The sequence below is a fragment of the Oncorhynchus clarkii genome, chromosome 17 (genome assembly GCF_045791955.1).
Source record: "Oncorhynchus clarkii lewisi isolate Uvic-CL-2024 chromosome 17, UVic_Ocla_1.0, whole genome shotgun sequence".
Lineage (NCBI taxonomy): Eukaryota > Metazoa > Chordata > Actinopteri > Salmoniformes > Salmonidae > Oncorhynchus > Oncorhynchus clarkii.
The window spans coordinates 13,178,051-13,200,659 of record NC_092163.1 but is presented as its reverse complement, the minus strand read 5'-3'; the positions used below and the strand labels follow the sequence as shown (position 1 = coordinate 13,200,659).

Sequence of the window (22,609 nt, the reverse complement as noted above, 5' to 3'; positions counted from 1 at the left end):
TGAAAATATCACTAACCGGCAGTATAAACAACCACTAACCTGAAGTATAAACAACCACTAACCTGAAGTTTGAAAATACCACTAACCTGCAGTGTGAAACAACCACTAACCTGCAGTATGAAACAACCACTAACCTGAAGTGTGAAAATACCACTAACCTGCAGTATAAACAACCACTAACCTGAAGTATAAACAACCACTAACCTGAAGTGTGAAAATACCACTAACCTGCAGTATGAAACAACCACTAACCTGAAGTGTGAAAATACCACTAACCTGCAGTATAAACAACCACTAACCTGAAGTATAAACAACCACTAACCTGAAGTTTGAAAATACCACTAACCTGCAGTATAAACAACCACTTACCTGAAGTGTGAAAATATCACTAACCGGCAATATGAAACAACCACTAACCTGAAGTGTGAAAATATCACTAACCGGCAATATGAAACAACCACTAACCTGAAGTGTGAAAATATCACTAACCGGCAATATGAAACAACCACTAACCTGAAGTGTGAAAATACCACTAACCGGCAGTATGAAACAACCACTAACCTGAAGTGTGAAAATATCACTAACCGGCAGTATGAAACAACCACTAACCTGAAGTGTGAAAATATCACTAACCGGCAATATGAAACAACCACTAAGCTCCAGTATGAAACAACCACTAACCTGAAGTGTGAAAATATCACTAACCGGCAGTATGAAACAACCACTAACCTGAAGTGTGAAAATATCACTAACCGGCAGTATGAAACAACCACTAACCTGAAGTGTGAAAATATCACTAACCGGCAGTATGAAACAACCACTAAGCTCCAGTATGAAACAACCACTAACCTGAAGTGTGAAAATATCACTAACCGGCAGTATGAAACAACCACTAACCTGAAGTGTGAAAATATCACTAACCGGCAGTATGAAACAACCACTAAGCTCCAGTATGAAACAACCACTAACCTGAAGTGTGAAAATATCACTAACCGGCAGTATGAAACAACCACTAACCTGAAGTGTGAAAATATCACTAACCGGCAGTATGAAACAACCACTAACCTGAAGTGTGAAAATATCACTAACCGGCAGTATGAAACAACCACTAAGCTCCAGTATGAAACAACCACTAACCTGAAGTGTGAAAATATCACTAACCGGCAGTATGAAACAACCACTAAGCTCCAGTATGAAACAACCACTAAGCTCCAGTATGAAACAACCACTAACCGGCAATATGAAACAACCACTAAGCTCCAGTATGAAACAACCACTAACCTGCAGTATGAAACAACCACTAACCTCCAGTATGAAACAACCACTAACCTCCAGTATGAAACAACCACTAACCTCCAGTATGAAACAACCACTAACCTGCAGTATGAAACAACCACTAACCTCCAGTATGAAACAACCACTAACCTCCAGTATGAAACCACCACCAGTGGTGTAAAGTACCTAGGTCAAAATAATTTGAAGTGCTACTTAAGTCAGTTTTTTGGGTATTTGTACTTTACTTTACTATTTATATTTTTGTCAACTTTTACTTTTACTCCACTACATTCCTAAAGAAAATAATGTACTTTTTGCTCCATACATTTTCCCTGACACACAAAAGTACTCACTCCATATCGCAGGCTTAGCAGGACAGGAAAATGGTCCAACTCACACAATTATCAAGAGAACATCCCTGGTCATCTCTACTGCCTCTGATCTGGCAGACTCCCTAAACACACATGCTTCGTTTGAAAATAATGTCTGAGTGTTGTAGTGTGCCCCTGGCTATCCATAAATAAAAAATAAAAAGACAATTGTGCCATCTGGTTTTCTTAATATAAGGAATGTGAAATGATTTATATTTTTACTTTTGATACTTAGGTATATTTAAAAACAAATACTTTTAGACTTTTACTCGGGTAGAATTTAACTTGGTAACTTTCACTTTTACTTGAGAAATGTTCTATTAAGCTATCTGTACTTTTACTCAAGTATGACAAGTGGGTACTTATTCCACCACTGACAACCACTAACCTCCAGGATGAAACAACCACTAACCTCCAGTATAAAACAACCACTAAACTTCCAGTATGAAACAACCACTAACCTCCAGAATGAAACAACCACTAACTTCCAGTATGAAACAACCACTAACCTGCAGTATGAAACAACCACTAACCTGAAATAAGAAACAACCACTAACCTCCAGGATGAAACAACCACTAACCTCCAGTATGAAACAACCACTAAACTTCCAGTATGAAACAACCTCTAACCTGAAATAAGAAACAACCACTAACCTCCAGTATGAAACAACCACTAACCTCCAGTATGTAACTACCACTAACCTGCAGTATGAAAGAACCACTAACCTCCCATATGAAACAACCTCTAACCTGAAATAAGAAACAACCACTAACCTCCAGTATGAAACAACCACTAACCTGCAGTATGAAACAACCTCTAACCTGAAATAAGAAACAACCACTAACCTCCAGTATGAAACAACCACTAACCTCCAGTATGTAACTACCACTAACCTGCAGTATGAAACAACCACTAACCTCCCATATGAAACAACCTCTAACCTGAAATAAGAAACAACCACTAACCTCCAGTATGAAACAACCTCTAACCTGAAATAAGAAACAACCACTAACCTCCAGTATGAAACAACCACTAACCTGCAGTATGAAACAACCACTAACCTGCAGTATGAAACAACCACTAACCTGCAGTATGAAACAACCACTAACCTGCAGTATGAAACAACCACTAACCTGCAGTATGAAACAACCACTAACCTGCAGTATTAAACAACCACTAACCTGCAGTAGGGGAAGAGGTTAATGTAGCTGTATATTTTCTTAATTAGATTCCAGGGAACAGAGGCTTGGTTTCTTTGCTATTCTGTTGTGTGATGCAGTAGGGCCAATATCTACATTATATAAATATTTGTATTTAACCTTTATTCATGGTTTATTGGAAATGAATTAGTTGATTGATTTGTTGACAAATAACAATTAATAGTTTTGTTCGTGATTGTTCATGTTTTATATTATCAAGAATTGAGCTGAAACATTAATGTTTGATAACTTGTGAAACAATCCCAACACTGTAAGTAGCCTAATAAGGCACAAAGCCAAGTCAATTAATGTGTCTCATATTTGTGAAATACCTCAACATGGTCAGGTGTCAATCAATACATGCCACTTTCAGTCCTCCTCAGCCTGTTACTATCTCCCACCAAAGGCTCCGCCTGCTCTCTGCAAGTATATTGCCTTTCTCGCAAGTGAAAGTATTTAAATGTTGAGGGCAGGAGCCGCTGTATTCTGAAGTAAACCGGACCACAAGAAACACACGTGTGGGAGGTTGACATTGGAGCCCCGCTATACCGACCATCTAACAGCGTTTCTTTGAGAGGCAAACATCACCAGTGGCTACAAATACATAGAACTATACATTTTACTACCCTTTTTTATTCATATCTATGCAAGATTAAATTTTTTTGTAAATTATTGAATGGACATGCATCTCCTCACTGTCGCGCGTGAGATATGCATACAAATAGGCTAATCTCCATGCGCGTAATAATTCCATCCCACCAGTGCATACGGATGTATTACAATTCCACGAAAGCAACCGGGATATACATTATCTCTACTAAGCAACATCAAAGAAGACCTTGAATTCTTCAGAGGAGGGATGATTGACACGAGAGGGAATTGACCGACTTGTGGAATAACGGTGGTCGCTTGATCACAGTGCGATCTCTATCCCTGGGACTTGTAATTCTGGATGGCCACCTGAACGTCTTTAAATCGTCCCGGAACATTTGATTGTGAATACTGTCAATGAGTGAATGTGAATCCTACCTGGAACATTGGACCGAACCTTCACTTGTTTCTGGATCTCCATCGTCGGGCTATCATTTTATAAGCTGTAACAGAAGGGAGATCAAATCCAAGCTGAAATTGCCGCTGGGAAGGACTGTTATTTCCCAGAGAACTCATGTGGAATTGGAATAGTGGAATTCATGAAGAAATATTTGACTTATTTCAATATGAGGTTTAAAACATCGAGATTAGGCTACCTGTGAGTTATTATACTACTGAACTGAACTGAAAATTTAAGGAATTGGCTATATAGGCCTATACAGTTACTTGACATATTTGGAAATTAATATGAAACATAAATATGATTATTTTTTATGTTTCAGGTTACTTCAGTTCTTAGCGCTGTGTTTTTACACACAGGTACGAACTTGCATGCATTTTTATGGCGTTTGCAGCGCAATGGGCATACAATAACATTTCATAGCCCCTTAAAAAGATTTCAGTCCATCAATGCAACTAATTATACCCATTTACAAGCGTTTTTATTCTTATTGATATTAATCCAATTCGTTTGCATATCTGCAGTAAATGTGTAATAACCATGAAAACATTTTATTACGAGGCCTAAGCAGTTGGCAACAAGTCAAACATCTTGAAAAGACGTAAACGCGAGCCTAAAAGGTAACTGTTAAAACATATGGGGATGGCGTATGGCTGAATTGAAAAATAATCGTTAAGGGATGTAGCTAAGGGAGATGGGGGTGAAAGATCATTCGTGGTAAAACAACCTATCATAGGCATGTCATCTCGAGTGAGGACAGCGGACTCGCTGCGTGCATCTCCCCAAACACTCACCGTGCAAGGGCACTTTTTCTCTTCTAAAAGCCATGTGGCCGCAATTCCCTTTGAAATGCCTATAGCCTAACTCCATATGAATAGCATATGATTGGTGTTCATTGAAATATATAAATATGTTTTAGTTGGAAAATAACTTGATCTGCTTCTAATTCATTTAGACTGAACGTCAATTAGCATTAATTATCAGTTCGGCTATGCTCTCATTGCTGTTTTTATTTTTATACTTCAATGTTTTTATTCATGCATTTTTATTGTGTGTTTTTCTTGTTTGATAGAACACAGTGCAGTCCCACTCCCCACCTCCTAATTTCAAGCACCATGTGAACGAGCAGTGCCGGTTGTCTGACCGGATGAGCCGCCGGTTGATTCGGACCTACCAGCTCTACAGCCGGACCAGCGGTAAACATGTCCAGGTTCTGGGAAATAAGAAAGTGAATGCCATGGGCGACGACGGAGCTGTGCACGGTAAGAAACAAATCAATCACGCCTAGCACGAAATGGGTGCCTTCAAGTAGGCCTAGGCATCTTCGAAATAATTATAGGATTTAACTGGCCTATTCCAGATTTTGAAATGACTTAAATCTATTTATGGACACGTCAATTTACAAGTCATGTAGGCCTATTGGAGAAGAAAATATTATGAAAATGTTACCATTTAAAAAGCAAACAGTTCTATTTAGCATGAAGAAGTTTAGGTTTTGAGTAGGCGGCGGGAAAGAGAAAATGCATTCGAAATGGATTATATAGTATTGTTCTGGACTGGGATTCTGGGGAGAAACCCACTCAGAATATCTGGTAAACACATCAGAACTCGTCTTACTTTCTACCTTCTTAACATTTACTGAGTAGCTTAGCCTCTCAGAAGCGGTTGAAAGAAAGAAATATGACTTGCAATTTTCATAACCTTGAGATGCCCTATTTTTTACCCAAAGTTATTTGAGGCGAATGTGTTTTTATTTAATTCTGTCCCCCATTGGTCTTTGATGGACACATGTCAATGAATATTCAAATAGCGAAATATTTAAATGTTATAAATATACAGTAGCTCTCTGAAGTCCATCCTTTGAACAAAACATACATTCATTCATATCTGCTTAAGTTAAACATACCCCCCAAAAATACGACATTTTTACATGCGATTTAGTGGTTTAACATATCAGTGACTGATTGACATTTGCCAAGAGAATTACAAAAATGTGATAAATGTCATTGATAAAACAGAATTGTTTTAACTCACTTATCCAGAGTGTTGCTGCATGTCCCTTAGAGACAATGCATTGTCTTTGGAAGGGTTTGGGTAAACTGCATTTCTGCCAAGTGGAATAATTAGCACAACATTTCTCAGGGCAACTTCATCGCACTGTTTCATCCACATGAAGTTTTAACACGTTGTATTTCCCAACAGTGGTGGTTTAGACGTATTCATAGGCCTCCTGTGCACTATTTGAAAAAAAAGGTGCTATCTGGAAAGTTTATTCGGCTGTCCCCATAGGAGAACCCTTTGAAGAACCCTTTTTGGCTGCAGATTGAATCCTTTCGGGTTCCATGTAGAACCCTTTCTACAGAGGTTTCTAGATGGAACCCCAAATGGTTCTACCTGGGACCAAAAGTTTTTTTTTTTTTTTAGCCTATGTACAAAGTGTACAATATAGACAGCTGTTTTGATGAAATCTATGCAAGGTTGGGAATTGTTTCTCCCCACATGGAAAAAATTGTCTGAAATTTTAAAGGGAGCAAATTCCTGTCACCAAAGTATTTTTTTTGGTCTGTCTAGCCATCTTTCCACCACAACAATCTATTTCTCCCTATGCCTGCTGCCTGCTTTTTGGATTGTAATTTAATGAGGAATGTTCATTGCTTTACAACTCAATGTATGACTCGGTTTATAAAGAGCGGTGAAGTCAGCATCTTCATTTTATCCCATCTTTTCTCTCTCTGTTCTTATTTCTTCATCTCCCTCTCCCTCAAACACACACACACACACACACACACACACACACACACACACACACACACACACACACACACACACACACACACACACACACCTCGCCTTGGCTCGAGCGTGCATGTCCTAAGTGGGTGTCACTCTTGTAGCAGGCCCAAATCTGACCACTGCTCAGTGCTTTTGTGGCTGTGTCGCTGACCGCTATGTTCTCTCACTCCCTCGTTCCTCCTTCCTCCCCATCATCTAAGTGGAGCGTAGCGCGGCATTTTATAGCCGTTCAATGACAATGGCTCAGTGCAAAGTCAAAGCCACTTGCTGCTATTCTAAAAGACTTGAGTGTTTTTAGCCAATGTTTCGAATGTAATTTATGTTTGAATGTTTTGCCATATACAATACTTGTCTCCCCGCTGCATGCAAGATCGATGCCATGATAACGAGTAGTACAACTCTGCTAAAGTCATCATAATATAATACATAACTTAAAGGTTATTAGATCGAGGTTAAATGTAGTCCTCCGAAACCAGTCATTACAATAACTTAACACCCTTTCTGATGTCATCACGTCAATACTACTGGTCCGGCAGAGTCTCACAGTCTTCAAGTTCAACTCAGTCTCAAATGATACCGCTATTGGATTATTTTTCACAAGGGTTTTATCTCAAAGTTACGAATGCATGCATATCGTGTTCACAAAATAGAATAACCTCATACGCTTGAGAATGATTGTGCATTGTGTCTGAGCTGAATAAAGATATGATGTGTTTTGTGTTTTTCTAGCCAAACTTGTGGTGGAGACGGACACGTTTGGTAGTCGTATTCGGATCAAAGGGGCAAAGACGGGCTACTACATCTGCATGAACAAGACGGGGAAATTGATTGGCAAGGTAAACATTAGATTTATTTATTAATCCTTTATTTAGGGAAGTCACATTGAAATGTACATCTCTTTTCATGTGAGCCCTGGAGGTCGGCTGAGTTCAATAAGTTCTGTCATCATTTTGACTGTGACCATGAGTACAAAGTTTCAGAGAAAAGTTATGTCTGTCCTGTGTAAGGCTCTTCACCTGAGTTATGACCAGAAAAGCCCTTGTAGGGAGTTGGACATGATTTGGGAAGAAACTTGAAGGATTGATAGGACATTTACCTGTCAAAACAATATTTTAACATCCTCAGAGACTGACCCCTTAACTCATTCTGTCATTCCGTCTCTCACCCCCCCCCCCCCCCCCCCCCCCCCCCCCCCCCCACACACACACACACACCCCTCTCTCTAACAGCGGAAGGGTCGTGGTAAAGACTGCATCTTCACAGAGATCGTTCTGGAGAACAACTACACTGCTCTCCAGAACGCTAAATATGAGGGCTGGTACATGGCCTTCACGCGTAAAGGAAGGCCCCGCAAGGCCTCCAGGACCAAGCAACACCAGAGGGAGGCCCACTTCATGAAACGCCAGCCCAAGGGCCACCTCCTGGGTGACACCCAGCCCTTTGATGTCCTCCCCCTCCCCGTGGTCCCCTTCCACCCCCGGAGGACTAAACATACCCATTACCACAGCTCAGGGGCCCACTGAGGAAAGAACAGACGAAGAAGAAGAGGAAGCATAGGGAGGGAGGGGAACACACCAAACAAAAATACCACTACCACATTTCTGCTCCTTGCAAGGCCTCCTTTTTGTTGTGTTTTGTACTGGATTGTGTCTAAAACAATGAGTAGACTATCTCATCTGTTACGTCAGACCGAGGTTTATTCGCAGGAAAGAGTTTTTATAACCAGAGGACGATTTTAGTGCTCAAGCACTCGAAGAGATTTGAATGAATGAAAGGACATCTTGGGCTTAGTGATAACCCTACTCAGCTATAAAGAGAGGATGTTATGAGAGGGAAATAATGAATACACATTACATGGCAGCTATCTTTGGATCATCATGTGGTTGCATCAACTAATTAACAGTGAATACATGTAAAACACTTTATTTTGCATTTAGGAGGCCATTTGCGTTCATTTTCGTTAGTCTGTTTTCTACATATATGAATATATTTTTAATTGGAAGATTTGTAAAAATACTTTTAAATGATGGAAATATTTATTGTAGAGTGTGTATTAAAATCACAAAAGAATTTTGAGTCAATGCGCCGTTTCAAACTATTTTTATAGCTGGGTCACTTTGGGGTCCCAATGGTTCTAACGTTGCCTAAAAAACTGGAGACCCAGATAACTAAGGGGCGATATCTGTGACAGGCTACTGCAATTCAATGTGCTCAGCAAGTGAGACTTGGGCCTGAATAGCTGGGGCTATGCATTAAAAGCAGACGAGGTCAGCCCACAATTTTGTTTCGAGACAAAGGTTACCACCATGTAGTTGCATTTCTCACGATCACACACCGTAACCCTGTGATCAAATGGGCCCTTTGTGGCCCTCATATAAAAGGACATGTTATACAATAGTGGGTTCGAATAATAACACGAGGAGGGGTCAGTTATCAAAAATAAGCTAGTCTCACAGGAGGGAGGGAGGGAGGGAGGGAGGGAGGGAGGGAGGGAGGGAGGGAGGGAAGGAAAGCGAAAGAGCACCGGGGCTCAGTGTGGCAAAATGTGGCACCGGCTGAAAGAGGGGGAATGGCTGGGAAGAGGCATTCGGGAATGAAAGGACAAGGCAGAAAGAAACCCTCCTCTCTCTCCCAGGAGCAACTGAGCATGACCGGCAGAGGCCAAATGACAGGGGGAAGAAGACCCGGTCGGCCTGGCAGCACAACAGAATCGGATGACAGGGAAGAAGACCCGGACGGCCTGGCTGCACCACAGAATCAGATGACGGGGAAGAAGACCCGGTCGGCCTGGCTGCACCACAGAATCAGATGACAGGGAAGAAGAACCGGACGACCTGACTGCACCACAGAATCAGATGACGGGGAAGAAGACCCGGTCGGCCTGGCTGCACAACAGAATCAGAGCAGACCCTCTATATTCCCTTCCTCTCTTCTTTCTCACTGTTTGAAGTCTGGATGTCCTATTGGTTGTTTGCTAAAGGTCGGATTCCAAATATGAGGAATGGTTTTTCAGTATAGCTAAGCGCCAAGCGCCGCCAGCTTTGAGGACTTGCAAACGAATGAACAACTGAAAGCTGTGATCAAAAAGGTTCAATAAATCTGACAGGATAAAAACTCTGAACTTGTTGTGTTATTATTGTTACTCCTATTGAGAAATGAATGGCTATCCTCATGGCTACTAGGACACATCGTGCACTTTAATTGAAGCATTATCCTGCTCTGCCAAATGAGAAAAGACAGCAGTGTACGCAAATCACCCTCCAAATGGTCGTTTCATTCCGTGTCCAAGATTTTATTTGGACAACACAAAGTCAAAGCAATCCAACAGCAACTCTTGATTTGAGAAATTAGTTGAGAATTCTTTTCTCAGATCTTATGCTTTGGTTGGATCTGGTTCCCAAATCCCATGGCATATCTCCTCCCCTTTAGGAAGTACGCAAAGCACAATAGCGAGTGACCTGTGGTTTAGTCGCCGTGTTCAGCCCTTGTACTGCTCACTTGGTTAGGCACATAGAGTCCCAGAAATGCAAGGAATTACCACTAGGTTAGAGGAATCTATATTTAAATGGAATTGTTCCTTTTTTTTTGCAGCATTGTTTTCTTTTCCCGCAGCCTCTATGTTTTGTTTTGAACTGCTCTAGGTCAGCTGCTATGGCAATAACACATTGTGTTCAAAAGTAAATCAGTAAAACTTCACAATCAAACTGATGGTCAAACTGATGGTCATATTAGCTTAGTCAGATATAATGTCTTGTTACTCATCTCCCTAGAGTTTGATGGTCAAAGTTAGCAAGCATTCAGTCAGATAACGTTTCTCATTGTGGCTCACCGTGGTACTCGATTTACAAAAGAGCCTACAACCTGTTCCCACTTTGCGGTAATTCAGTACTACTGCCATGCAAGAACCTAGATTTACAAAGAAGCATACGACTTGTTCACTTCCCAGTAATATAGTGCTTCTGTCATCCAAGCTCCATACCTATCCTTGGCTATCCCCAGTCTTGGGGATTGCGAGAGGATTTGTTGGAGGACTCTGGACCAGTAAAGTCACCCCCTGGAGGACTGGGCGAGGCTCAGGGGACCAGTAAGACCTGCTAGTACTGGCTAGCTCGGCCATAATGGCTTTCAGGGTGGCCTACTCTGGGCTGCACAATCATGAGCATAAGGGTATTCAGTTAACACAAATGGGACGTGCTTGTAAGGGCGACCCCGTCGAGAAAAGTGTGTGTGTGTGTGTTTGTGTGTGTGGAAAGAATAGGGAAAAGGCATTGTGTGTTAAAGTGTTTTACAAGGGAAGGAGACCAAAAATTGTGGGAGGGGGATGAACTCTCTGCGTTTGGAGTATTTTAACAACTAATAGTTTGCATAGTTAAAGGAAAGGAGAGATGTAGAGACAGTTGTTAACAATGTTATGGAATTGTATTAATCTTCAAAGGACACGATCACGTATTAAACCCAATAATTGTTCGTATCTCGACAACAACAATTCAGAACTTTTTACAGAACAGCAGTGACGTTTCTCAAATATATTTTTGACAGAACAAGTTTGAACAAGTAACTATGTTTGTAATTCACTGTCTCAATTCCACATCCCCCCGCCTCGACGGCAATAAACACAATGGAGTAGTATGGAAAAGGCAGTGCGCAAAATTTTTCCAATAGTGGAATCCCATTGAGAACCAGAAATCAGAGTAGAAAACATACAGGATACTGCATCACCAGTGCAAATCAAAAACGACTTGTTTGAGTGACATCCCCTCAGATCCACATTGGCACTTCATTGAGTTTTGCAGTCGACGTCCTCTTCATTGGTTCCCTTCAGTTTCTTCACCTCCCGGAGTAGCTCGTGCTCAAGGGTTAATATCTCCTTGGGCTTCTTGTACTTGAAAGGAAAGACAGAATAGGTAATTACCTCTATTGAAACACCTTTCCCTTCCATGTACATCCTGTAGTGTAATGTTTGGCCTGAAGTGGGATAACACAGAGGCTCCTTATTCCCTATATAGTGCACTACTTTCAACCAGAGTCGGGCTCAATAGTACGCTATATAGGGAATAGGGTGCCAATTTGAACAAACGCAAGGAATAAGAAATCGAATAGTACAGAGAAACCGATTATGATAGGTATACACATAAAGTAACGGTCAATCTCTTCATCAGATACTTAGAACAAACATTAGGATAGCCTACTAACTAATTCAATGATTCGATCCCTTAAGTTTACAGGCGTGTTCTGATACAAGTGAGACGAATACAAAAAATATAGTTTCAATCTAGTCTCCAGTATCAACTTATAGTTTAGCCTCAAGTTTGCCCATCAGTCTCTGTATATTGGATATAAGACTTGCAGTGTAAAATCACCCAAGGTGGGATTTGAGAAGTACTGTAGTTGGTTTGTTAGTTGTTGTTGTTGTTGTTGTCAGGAGTACTTACACTGACGATTAACGTGTTATTGGCGTGGGTGAAGTTGAGCGCGGAACTATCCATTGGCAGCTGGCTTCGGTCCAGATCAGGAACATTAAACTTCTTGTAGTACCTGCAAAGGATAAACACACCGCAGTGGGAAAAGGGTTTCTTGAAGGCAAGAGATCAATATTTTTGTCAACAGTGCCACCTATAGGAGAGCCAGCCTCACTTACATATGTGGAACTGTAACAAGCACTGACAAAGAAAATAAAGGAAAATATAGGAGGCCTTCTCCATTGTGAAGATGTTACAACTGTAGAAATTATATAGACTTTGAATGTGGTATCACTTTTCAGGGACCTGTAGTTAATGATATCTGAAGTGATATAGGCCTAGCAGTTTATCAGTAGATTTCCAAGGAGTGGAAACATATCAACTGTATGCTTAACTATTACAGCATTTGGGCATGAGAGTGGAATAGAGGCTATTCGGATGTTACTTTTTGTTATTTGTTCGTATGATGCAGCATCGTTGATCAGGCTCCACTGAAATATTGTAGACCTCTTTGGGGTACGGAAGGTTCCGGACTCTCCACAGGAAACTGGTCTTTGTGTCTTTGCGCATAAATACAGGCTGAGGAAATACAACAGAGCATTGTACTGTTAAATGCATGTGGTTTATTTATGATTAATTGAATAGTGAAATGATGAAAATGAAGTTAATTCCACGATCGTAAAAGTATTAGTTGACACATTTGGATGAGTACTGTTGGTGATATTGAACTAGAATCAATTAGCAAATTAGATCATGGCCTGAAACATAACAGATGTAAATATTGTATAATACAACTCACGTTTGAACAGTTTTCCTTGATAACATCTGATTCCAAACAGGCTACAGTAGATGGGACTGGCTCTCCAACTTCTATCTCCCATGGTCCCTGTCCCTTCAAGGTGCTTTTCGAACGCCACTTTCGTACTGCAAAGTAAGAATACATCAGCTGAGAGTGGAAATAATATAATGCACAGGAAGCAATGTAGCTAATGCAGGATACTTTTTAGAAGATGTCAAATCTGAAACAAGCTTACCAATGAGCTCATCTGTTGTCAAGTCATATTCTTCTGCCATTTCTTTCCCATCTGTAAAGAGATAGTGTATCTTCCTTTTCCCTGGAAAGAGGTTTGCAAAGCACCAATAGAAATGCACTTAAATGTGAACTAGCTAGCTTTCATCTTTGCTAAACAGATTTGCTAGGCAAAGTGAACGTTAGTGTTAGTTAGCAGATAATGCTAGCGAGCTTATAATTGACACTGAAGTCTTACTAGATTAATGCAAGGGTAAATGTTGTGATACAAAACAAAATAATGATGATAACTTGTCTATATCTCTCTGTTTCACTCACCATCGTGTATTAAAGCGGTTTTCGTGGATGCTTTTAGGAGATCTGACCAGCTCTGCACAGCCATATTGCAAAAAACGGACACTTCCTGAAACATCACGTGTAGCCACGGCAACGGAGGTCATCGTGAAACGTATAATTAAGTTTTCATATTTGTTTAACTCCATAATATGTCAAAAACATGTTTACATTTACTCAATATATAATACATATTTTATTTTACAATATTTTCTCGAAAAATATTTAACTTTGTCGTGCAAGAACTAAAAATAGGTCTATAACGAACCGGAAGTTAAATTATTTTTAGCCATCTACATTGTAACGTTGGTTTGTGTTTTGGTCGTCCAAAGGGGTAAAACATATGTATTTTCAAGAGTTTATCGAACAATGATAGAAATTAGTTTAATAAATATATAACGTAACATATTTCAGTGGAGTGAGTGAATCCCAGCTGTTCAAAACAGTTAAATGCCGTTGTTGTTGTCCACTTGCTAGCTAATTTAGCGAGTCAGCTAAAGTTAGCTAGCTAGCCGGTGTCAGTTGTCACATTCTGTTCTATATTTTCCAGGGCTGCCCTTTCCCTGGCGAAATGTCTGCCTACGGAATTATGAAAGCTTTCCCCAAAGTGAAGAGAGCAGGGGCACGTGAAGGAAAGGATGTCCCCCCACCAAAGAGGAAGACTGATGAAACTGTACCTGTTACAGGTGTGGACCGTGTTTGAGAGCATCACATTCGTAATGCATTTTGGACACATTGTGACTGATTGACAGATCTACAAATAATAATGATGTTATGACGCTAGATTTGTAGATCAGTCAGCAGTCGATGTTGAACAAGCCCTGTGTGTGTGTGTAAAACTTCTTTTTCACAATCCCATTTCAGGGAGTGCTTTCCAGGGCGTCACCGTACACATATTACCAGCCGGCATCGGGAATGCCAGATGTCAGATCTTCCAGAAACAGATTGTCCAGAATGGAGGCCAAACTGAGAGTTCCCTCTGTCCCACAGTCACCCATGTAGTAGTGGATGACAGTATGGACTGTGACAGGGCTCTCAGGCTGCTCAAAGTGGACAGGCTGCCCTCTGGAGTTTATCTGTTGAAGTGCACCTGGCTCAGCACCTGCATCAGTGAGCAGAGACTGCTGGATACAGCAGACTACAGCCTACTCAACCCAGACAAAGACATGGAAACTACAAAGGACGGTGTCAAAGAAGACGTGCTCAACAGTATCCCACTTCCAGCCACACAGGACATAAAGCAGCCAATCTCTGATGAAATAAAACCAAATGAGTCAACAGAGACTGTAGGTTGGCGACCACATAACCATTAACCATAACCCTGTTACTGCATGATAGCTTCTTCTGGCCCTAATCATACACTTCATTACTTCATGTATCCATAGGTCCAAGACACTAAAGACGAATATGGCGTCTCCCAGAGTGATCTGGAGGCTCTGATCAGTGGCCTGCACCCCAAGAACGAGACCCCCAGTACCGCCACTGCCCCCTCAGACTCCCAACAGAAGCCTCTCTCAGGGAAGTGGGTGTGTGCCCAGTCCTCCCAGTCCAAGGTTGACAACCACAACAAGCACATCACAGATAAACTGGAGGTGCTGGCCAAGGCCTACACGCACCAGGGGGACAGATGGAGAGCGCTGGGCTACTCCAAAGCCGTCAGCGCCCTCAAGAGCTACCACAAGCCTATCACATCCTATGAGGTAGGTTATTTAGTCCCATATCTGCATAGTTCGTGATTATGGCCGGCCATTTTGTATTTGTGTCATCATAATTCATTCCTGTCTCTCTATTCACACTATTGCAAACATTGTGAAATGTGTTTGGTTGGTTTACGCAACTGCATCCCAAGGTGGGTGCATAAACCGTGTATTGATGGATGCATAAATTGATTGCTGCTGGTTAAATTTCAGGTGGCCTGAAAAGGCCCAGTGCATAAAAAAGTATGTTTTTACCGTGTTTTGTAACATATTGTATAACAGCTAATGAAGCCATTGAGGAAATGCTTCCTTTTAAATCAATGAAAGCTGCGTGTTGCGTCAAGTTCAAGAATCGTGTTCATTCTATCTTGTGAATTGAAATAATGAGAAATAGTTGATTATTGTTGCATATTGCCTCAGCTATACACCAATGGTTATTTTACATAGATTTCTGAAGTCACGAAGCTGCTACTACTAGCTAGCTAGCTACATTGACTATGTAGTAACTTGTAAAATTAGAGGATCATTAGAGGATCATTTAGTTCAACCACTAGTACCTGCGAAAAACTGGGCCAAAGCTATTGTACTTATGCATTATCAATTAATATGTATAGTACAGTAGAAAAATTAGAATACAGACACTCCCCCTATGCTCCTCTCCACTCTCAAAACAACGTGCTCTGTGTAGCAAGTAAAAAGTCACATTGACGAGATGCTGATGGAAAAGCAACGTGTAAAGTGGAGTTAAAGTGTGACAATGTGATCAATGTTATTTCCTGATAGTTGCTTCATTTGTTGAAAACACAAACTACACAGGACCTTCTAATCTGCATGGTTTGACAATGTTTTTTTAATAACGTTGTGCTGCTGAGTACCGGCGGGGGGAGGCCTGGAGGAGGGTAGTGCCCCCCCGTTTCTAATTTTTGCGTTTTTTAACACATAACTGCCATTTCTTGCAATATAAATACAAAAATTCTAGCAATTAATGTAACACAAATAAAATATGCTGGCACAGCTCCTCTCTTCACCCAGGTTTTTCCCCAAAGAATGGGAGTTTCAGCTTGGTAAATTAGTTAGTAGACCAGTAACAGAGTTCCAAACCTCTCTGCCAATAACAGTTGGTTTTCTGTTTTTCCCTCACCACTGTGACAGTCCTTGATAAAATTGCTTAAAAGCAATTTTTGTTTATTTTTGACCATTTGAATGGAAAACTATTATAGTAAGGTACATAATTTTTATCCAGAAAGATTTGATATTAGTATAAAAATGGCTGCAGTGGGCCTTTTAACTCCTTGTAATTGACTAAACCATGCCTCAAATTTCAGGAGGCCTGTAAGATCCAGGGCATTGGCAAGAAGATGGCTGACAAGGTCATGGAGATCATGGAGAGTGGGCACCTCCGTAAGATAGATCACTTGGGAGAGGCAGTGCCAGTACTGGAGATGTTCACCAATATCTGGGGGGCAGGGGCCAAGACTGCCCAGCTTTGGTACACACAGGTTAGATGGATTGATCTTAGAGGGTGTTGGTTGTCACACAGTCAGTCTCTCTGTCTGTGTGTGTCTCTCTTTCTCGCTCTCTGATTTTTGCATGCAACACATGACTGTGTAAGATTTGTTATTTTTGTATTGTGGAGTGTGCAGTTAATTTTAGTGTTTGATAGTGTGATGCAAATTGATTTGACATGATATGAAAAAATATATATTTACCATCTTAGGGGTTCCGCACTTTGGAGGACATCCGCACCAAGGCCAATCTGAACCACAACCAAATAATTGGACTCAAACACTACGACGACTTTCTGGACCGGATGCCCAGAGAAGAGGCAGCCGCCATTGAAAAAACGGTAATACATCTCCCTCTTATTGTCTCAAGCACCCACATTAAAGGTCAATCAATGTTAAAATGTAACCTTCTAACATTATATTAGTTATAGACTAAACAGGCCTCTTCTTCTCACTTCATCTAGTGGGGTTAAGAGAGTTTCTTTAGAAAAGTGTCTCCAGTCCAGTACTCTAACCCCCTTGCGAACAAGAGATCTTGTAAAGTGAAATGCTATGGGACCTCAAAGCCAAGTTCAGATGTTTTAAGTTTGCCAAGGCCCCTAAGCAGACTGTCAGTCCAGTCCTCCTAGCCTGGTCTGTGTGTGATGGAGAAAGCAGACATCCCACTGTCAGAGTCCTGCCGGCCGCATCCCAAAGGGGGGAACTCACTCTTAGAAACTTGGCGCATCATATGTCAGCAGATACCAGGGCTGTGTTTCATTCCAGAAAGGTGTTTCCTCTCCCTGCCTCCGTTCTCTCCCTTTGATGGATCTGAGACAACGGAGTGGCTGTAAAGCAAGAACTCATCTACTGTAGATTCCGCCCATACAGATAGAGGACTCATCGTGGATATAACCCGTTTTAGCATGGACATTGCCATTGAGGGCTTTCACCGCTTTAAAGTAGTCAACTGCGTGGGGAGTCCTATGAGTTGGGCGCAATCAGCCAATGAAGAAGAAGAAAATGGACTACTTTAAAATGGGGATTGTTGCATGTATAATGGCACAGGTACAAAGATGAGTCCTCTATCTAGCTCTGTGATTCCGCCTTATTGCTTTCACCTGTCCAGGCCTATCAGATCTGTGAAGGGGAGGGAACATAATCCTGGAATGAAACGCGGCCCTGGTCACTGGGAGCACCGGGTACAAAGCCAGTTGTTTTCATATAGTATTACTTGGATTTCCCTGTTGCTTTCGTGGCTGCCAGATACAAAGTCCAGATTAGAAAGATGACTATAGCATGTGTCCTTTTGACTTGTGGCTTGTCAAAATAATAGGTAGTGTCATCAAAATGTATCTGGCTTGCTTGAATGCGGTTAATGCTTACCTGTTGACCGGCAAGGCTTTATGAAAATACACCATTTTCTTTTCTAATTTCAAGTAGGTAATATAAATACAATTTGAGGACTTGTGTTGAAGATTCAACACGTGTACAGCATGTTATTTTGAGTCCAAATATGAACGAGAAACAAACCAAACTTTCTGTTATAATGAAGGCCCCTGAGAGAACATTACTGGGGAAAACTTTGAAACATGGTCTAGAACCCATAACCATTCATGATAAATACATTGTATGCAAAGTGGTCCTCCCCACCACTGGTCTGGGATCCAAGCTGAATTGTTCTTTTTCACAGTTGTTTTTTAACCGAGACAGTGAAACACAATAGTGTATCAGAAAAACAATCGTGAAACACAATAGTGTATCAGAAAAACAATAGTGAAACAACGATTCAATTTGGATTCCCAGGCTACCCCCCACCGCAGATTTGACAGTATTTCAAACAAACAAAATGTCCCTGTCCTGTTCGATAGGTGAGAGAGCCCCCACCATGTATTGTATCCCAAACGGTAACATGTTTCACTGTATTTGAAACAAGCTAATTCAGTGTGGTCTAGAGTTGGGCGATTTATATGATTCAATTGAATATTGTGATATTTGACATTAATGATGATGTGCAAGACTATACTCTAATTGAGCTTTACAAATCAAAACTGTGCCGTTTTATCAGTTAGGTTGTATCAACGTGTTGAAAATGTAGTCTAAATGAACGAATTAAGCCTTATTTTTTATTTTTTTGCCATACAATGAATATTTAATGAGAATACGACTACAATATCTTAAATAAGCACAAAAATGGCCCAGTCTGGAATGATTCAGTCATTAACCCTTTACACTTGTGGGAATTGGCCTACATGGATAGGGCTGAATTGAAATGCTTTTTACAGAAGAAATATGAAAAGCACATGCATAACCATGGTAGCAATTGAAAGGGAACATTTTGGAGATATTGGGAAAATGATTAGAACCAAAGGTGAGTGCACAACATTTCACCTGACACAAGACTGAATCCAAACATTACACTGTTGATTTTATGTGCATTTTATGTTTACTGTACTTCTCATTTGTTGATAACGAAATCTGAAAATACTCTGGATACATTCTGTAACATAACACTATTCCTGAAAAATGTGGGGTAGGTGCAACGTAAGACAAAAAAAATGACAAGGGTTTGAGTGAGAGGACTAACTGGTGTCTCCAAGTTGCCACACACCTATCCAAAGTGTGCACAGTTCCTAAGCAATTTCAATGCACTTTTATGAAAAAGTCTTCAACTATAAGGTACTTTTTTTTAATACTTCTCCTAGCTGTAACATTGAGAAACTAGAGCAAGCAAACTTGTAGTTGTTTCATTTAAAACACAACCTTGCATTCCCGCCATCACACAATTACTGTTGTTGTTTACACAATCCCAAAAGTCTTATAAATCACTGGGTCAGGTGGGCCTGATTTGAACGCTTGTTCTATTGCCAACATGACTAGCTAAGTTAATATATACGATCTTACAGTGTTAGGCTTTCACAAGCTCATTCAGAGAAACGGATTGTCATTTTGGTGCGCATAGAAAGGAGTCATGAGTGCATTCAGGTGGCAAATTATCTTCAGAATAAACAAGCATAGGCTCATTCTGTTCAGAACAACTCAGGGTATGACGCCATGTCATCTAGTGATCATAAACGCTGACACTGTATATGCCATGAGTTTTATGATATGGAGATGTGAAGTGCACATTTGGACTCACGGGTGTTTGGCTTGCTTGTGTGACATCAATGTGGTATTTATAATAATCTTCAACGTCTCATCTTTCATAGTACATAGAGTCCTCTTAACTTAAAGCATTTCCCTCACTAAGAGAACAAAAAAACATGTGCAAATGTTGCGCAAGTACTGGGAGAGATGTGGGGCAACTTCTTAACCAGCGCGGTGCTGGAGTTCAGAACGGCTGTCAGTCCAAACCCATACAGCGCTGTGAAGCACAGAGCCTGAGCTCTGACGTCATGTATAGTTACTATACAGCTACTACGTCCCAAATTATCCGCTTATTAATGCCCAAATCTGCCATTTTTAACACGTATATGGGTACAGGTACGAGTGTAAAGGGCTACTAAATCAAAACTATTATTGGATATCGCAAACTGTTACTTTGTTCCTCTCCTGTTGTACATGTACAGTATCTATATGTGAAGGAGGCAGCCCTGTTATTCCATGACAAACGGTAACATATCCCTGTCCTTTTCTACTGTATAGGTGAAGGAGGCAGCTCAGTTCCTGGACCCTGGCCTGTTGGCCATGGCCTGTGGTTCGTACCGCCGGGGGAAGGACACATGTGGAGATGTTGACGTCCTCATCTCTCACCCAGACGGGAAGTCCCACCGGGGTGTCTTTAGCAAAGTGTTACAGAGCCTCCACCAGAGCGGTAGGAGGACACGTCCAAACACAGGGCATTTGATTTATTAACTGTCGGTGAATTCCCAAACCAATTATAGCTACATTAATAGTTTCTCTCTTGTATTGACAATTCATCTTCTTTCAACATGATATTATTCATTGTTTATTTTTTCATTTAAAGTATTTAATAGTGGGATAAGCTGAGAGATGGATCATAATTCACTAGGCATGATCGTTTGTGTTTTCTGTTTCAAAACATTTTGCTATGGTGTGCCCTAATGAATGCGACCCGGTTCTTGTTCTTTTTTTAAAAACATTTTTATTCAGGCTTCCTGACGGACGACCTAGTCAGCCATGAGGAGAGTGGCGAGCAGAAGAAGTACATGGGTGTGTGTCGTCTGCCAGGACCTGGCCGGCTCCACCGCCGCCTCGACGTCATCGTGGTGCCCTACGGCGAGTTCGCCTGCTCCCTCATGTACTTCACCGGCTCGGCACATTTTAACCGCTCTATGAGGGCATTGGCCAAGACAAAACGCATGAGCCTATCAGAGCACTCATTGAACAGCGACGTGTTGAGACAAGGAAGTTTGAAGGTGTATGGGGGGACACCACTACCCACGCTCACTGAGAAGGATGTCTTCACCCATCTGGGAATACCTTTCAGGGAACCTCAGGAAAGAGACTGGTGATGTTGATGTTTTTAACACTGTTGGTATGAGTCGGTGCATAAGTTATATATTTTTACAGAAAAATTATGATGGTGATAGTGGTGAGGTGAAGATCATGCTTATGTATGCAGATTTCAGAGGTGTCGTATCAACATGTCAACTGTGATTTTAGACTTGAATTGTATGATAATCTCATTTTACAGAAGGAAAAACACTTAAGATGCATGGTGACTGCTTGGTATGTTTTTATGAAGATAATGGTGATTACAGAAATATTAAACACTACTTTTAACAATCACTTAGGTAATCCTTGTTTTTACAACTTTGTTGTTTATTATTGGTTTATTACTATAAAGAATTGAATATTAAACCTCTTCTTTTTCATTAATGCCTGTCCTCGCTGTCAAATATTATTGGCTGAGGTAAGCCATAGGTCAGCCTGCAAAGTGAGTGGTGGTGATCAACGCAACCCAACACCCATCACGTTGCGCACATGGAACAAAAGATGTGACCGAGCACGCCACACCCAGCCCGAGCCAGAGTCCCCATTTCGAAGGAACCAATGAGCGGATTTGATGATGCTGAGCTGCGGGGCACTGGTTTATGGCCATTGACATTAACGGGCAAAAGTGGTGAGGGAGGAGCACCCTTCACAAATCCAACAGTAATCTGTGCTGCTCTATCATGTAGTCGACAAGGCAGCATGGTCCAGAAACATACATCTCTTTTCCATAAAATAGTTTTACACATTGTTTTACACAGTTTTCATTGGGAAGGCAGATAGTGTTTTTAGCAAAAAGCAATCACTTTTGCATGTGAAAACACAGAATCCTACCCATTGCTCCACGTGCTTAATTACATCACTTTTGTTCTGAGCTGACTTTGCCATGGGCTTTGAACGGGGCACCTGGCTGACGCCCGGGAGACAGCCCAGTTTCAAAACAAATGCAATCAACTTTACTGTTCATTTGAGAAGGCTGCTGCTCCCTCCCGCTTTCGCCTCAAATATATGTAAAAAGACCATAAATGTCTGGTTTTGTTTTCTTGGAAAGCTGTGAGTGCTATTATATGATGCAATATTAGTAATTGTTGCATTTACAATTGATCTAAGTCCTATCAACTGATTTGAGCCAGAGTATGGCTGTGGTTGACTGCATTATTTAAATGGAACTTTGGCATATTGGCAGTTAATTAGCTACATTTATGGAATCAGTCCTCTAAAACTATCTGGCTAATTTGAGCCAGAGTATGGCTGTGGATTGACTGCATTATTTAAATGGAACGTTGGCATATTGGCAGTTAATTAGCTACATTTATGGAACCATTCCTCTAAAACTATCTGGCTAACACACATACAGTGCAGATAAATTCTTCACATTCATTGTTTTACACAGTCTTTTTTCCCCCGTTATTTTTACCAGGTAAATTTACTTTATTTTTTTAGACAAGAGTGCCTCCTACT

The 22,609-nt window shown here is 40.9% G+C and overlaps 3 protein-coding genes across 3 annotated transcripts; 2 read left to right on the top strand and 1 right to left on the bottom strand.

The window, feature by feature from the left end:
* The first annotated feature begins 3,305 nt into the window (after positions 1 to 3,305).
* On the top strand, positions 3,306 to 9,807 carry LOC139370303 (fibroblast growth factor 8b-like). Its single transcript, XM_071109696.1, has 5 exons — positions 3,306 to 4,095; positions 4,220 to 4,256; positions 4,970 to 5,159; positions 7,420 to 7,526; positions 7,920 to 9,807. Exons 1-5 carry the CDS (start codon positions 4,037 to 4,039, stop codon positions 8,211 to 8,213), a joined length of 687 nt encoding a protein of 228 aa, XP_070965797.1. The 5' UTR covers positions 3,306 to 4,036; the 3' UTR covers positions 8,214 to 9,807.
* Positions 9,808 to 9,966: 159 nt separating this feature from the next.
* On the bottom strand, positions 9,967 to 13,591 carry LOC139370304 (protein DPCD-like). Its single transcript, XM_071109697.1, has 6 exons — positions 13,498 to 13,591; positions 13,184 to 13,264; positions 12,949 to 13,073; positions 12,595 to 12,728; positions 12,123 to 12,225; positions 9,967 to 11,572 (listed from the first exon to the last, which is right to left on the bottom strand). The coding sequence occupies exons 1-6, from the start codon at positions 13,589 to 13,591 to the stop codon at positions 11,468 to 11,470; spliced, it is 642 nt and encodes a 213-aa protein (XP_070965798.1). The 3' UTR covers positions 9,967 to 11,467.
* A 193-nt stretch (positions 13,592 to 13,784) lies between these two features.
* Positions 13,785 to 21,445, top strand: LOC139369588 (DNA polymerase lambda-like). Its single transcript, XM_071108838.1, has 8 exons — positions 13,785 to 13,846; positions 14,063 to 14,198; positions 14,377 to 14,798; positions 14,898 to 15,212; positions 16,535 to 16,708; positions 16,927 to 17,055; positions 20,339 to 20,507; positions 20,807 to 21,445. Exons 2-8 carry the CDS (start codon positions 14,084 to 14,086, stop codon positions 21,166 to 21,168), a joined length of 1,686 nt encoding a protein of 561 aa, XP_070964939.1. The 5' UTR covers positions 13,785 to 13,846; positions 14,063 to 14,083; the 3' UTR covers positions 21,169 to 21,445.
* Positions 21,446 to 22,609: the final 1,164 nt, after the last annotated feature.

Coding starts and splice junctions, on each gene's coding strand:
- LOC139370303 (XM_071109696.1), top strand. CDS start 4,037: ATGAAGAAATATTTGACTTATTTCAATATGAGGTTTAAAACATCGAGA. Junction 4,096..4,219: donor ACATCGAGATTAGGCTACCT/GTGAGTTATTAT, acceptor TTTATGTTTCAG/GTTACTTCAGTTCTTAGCGC. Junction 7,527..7,919: donor CGGGGAAATTGATTGGCAAG/GTAAACATTAGA, acceptor TCTCTCTAACAG/CGGAAGGGTCGTGGTAAAGA.
- LOC139370304 (XM_071109697.1), bottom strand. CDS start 13,591: ATGTTTCAGGAAGTGTCCGTTTTTTGCAATATGGCTGTGCAGAGCTGG. Junction 13,265..13,497: donor AACCGCTTTAATACACGATG/GTGAGTGAAACA, acceptor ACCTCTTTCCAG/GGAAAAGGAAGATACACTAT. Junction 12,226..12,594: donor ATACGAACAAATAACAAAAA/GTAACATCCGAA, acceptor TATCCTTTGCAG/GTACTACAAGAAGTTTAATG.
- LOC139369588 (XM_071108838.1), top strand. CDS start 14,084: ATGTCTGCCTACGGAATTATGAAAGCTTTCCCCAAAGTGAAGAGAGCA. Junction 15,213..16,534: donor AGCCTATCACATCCTATGAG/GTAGGTTATTTA, acceptor CTCAAATTTCAG/GAGGCCTGTAAGATCCAGGG. Junction 17,056..20,338: donor CAGCCGCCATTGAAAAAACG/GTAATACATCTC, acceptor TCTACTGTATAG/GTGAAGGAGGCAGCTCAGTT.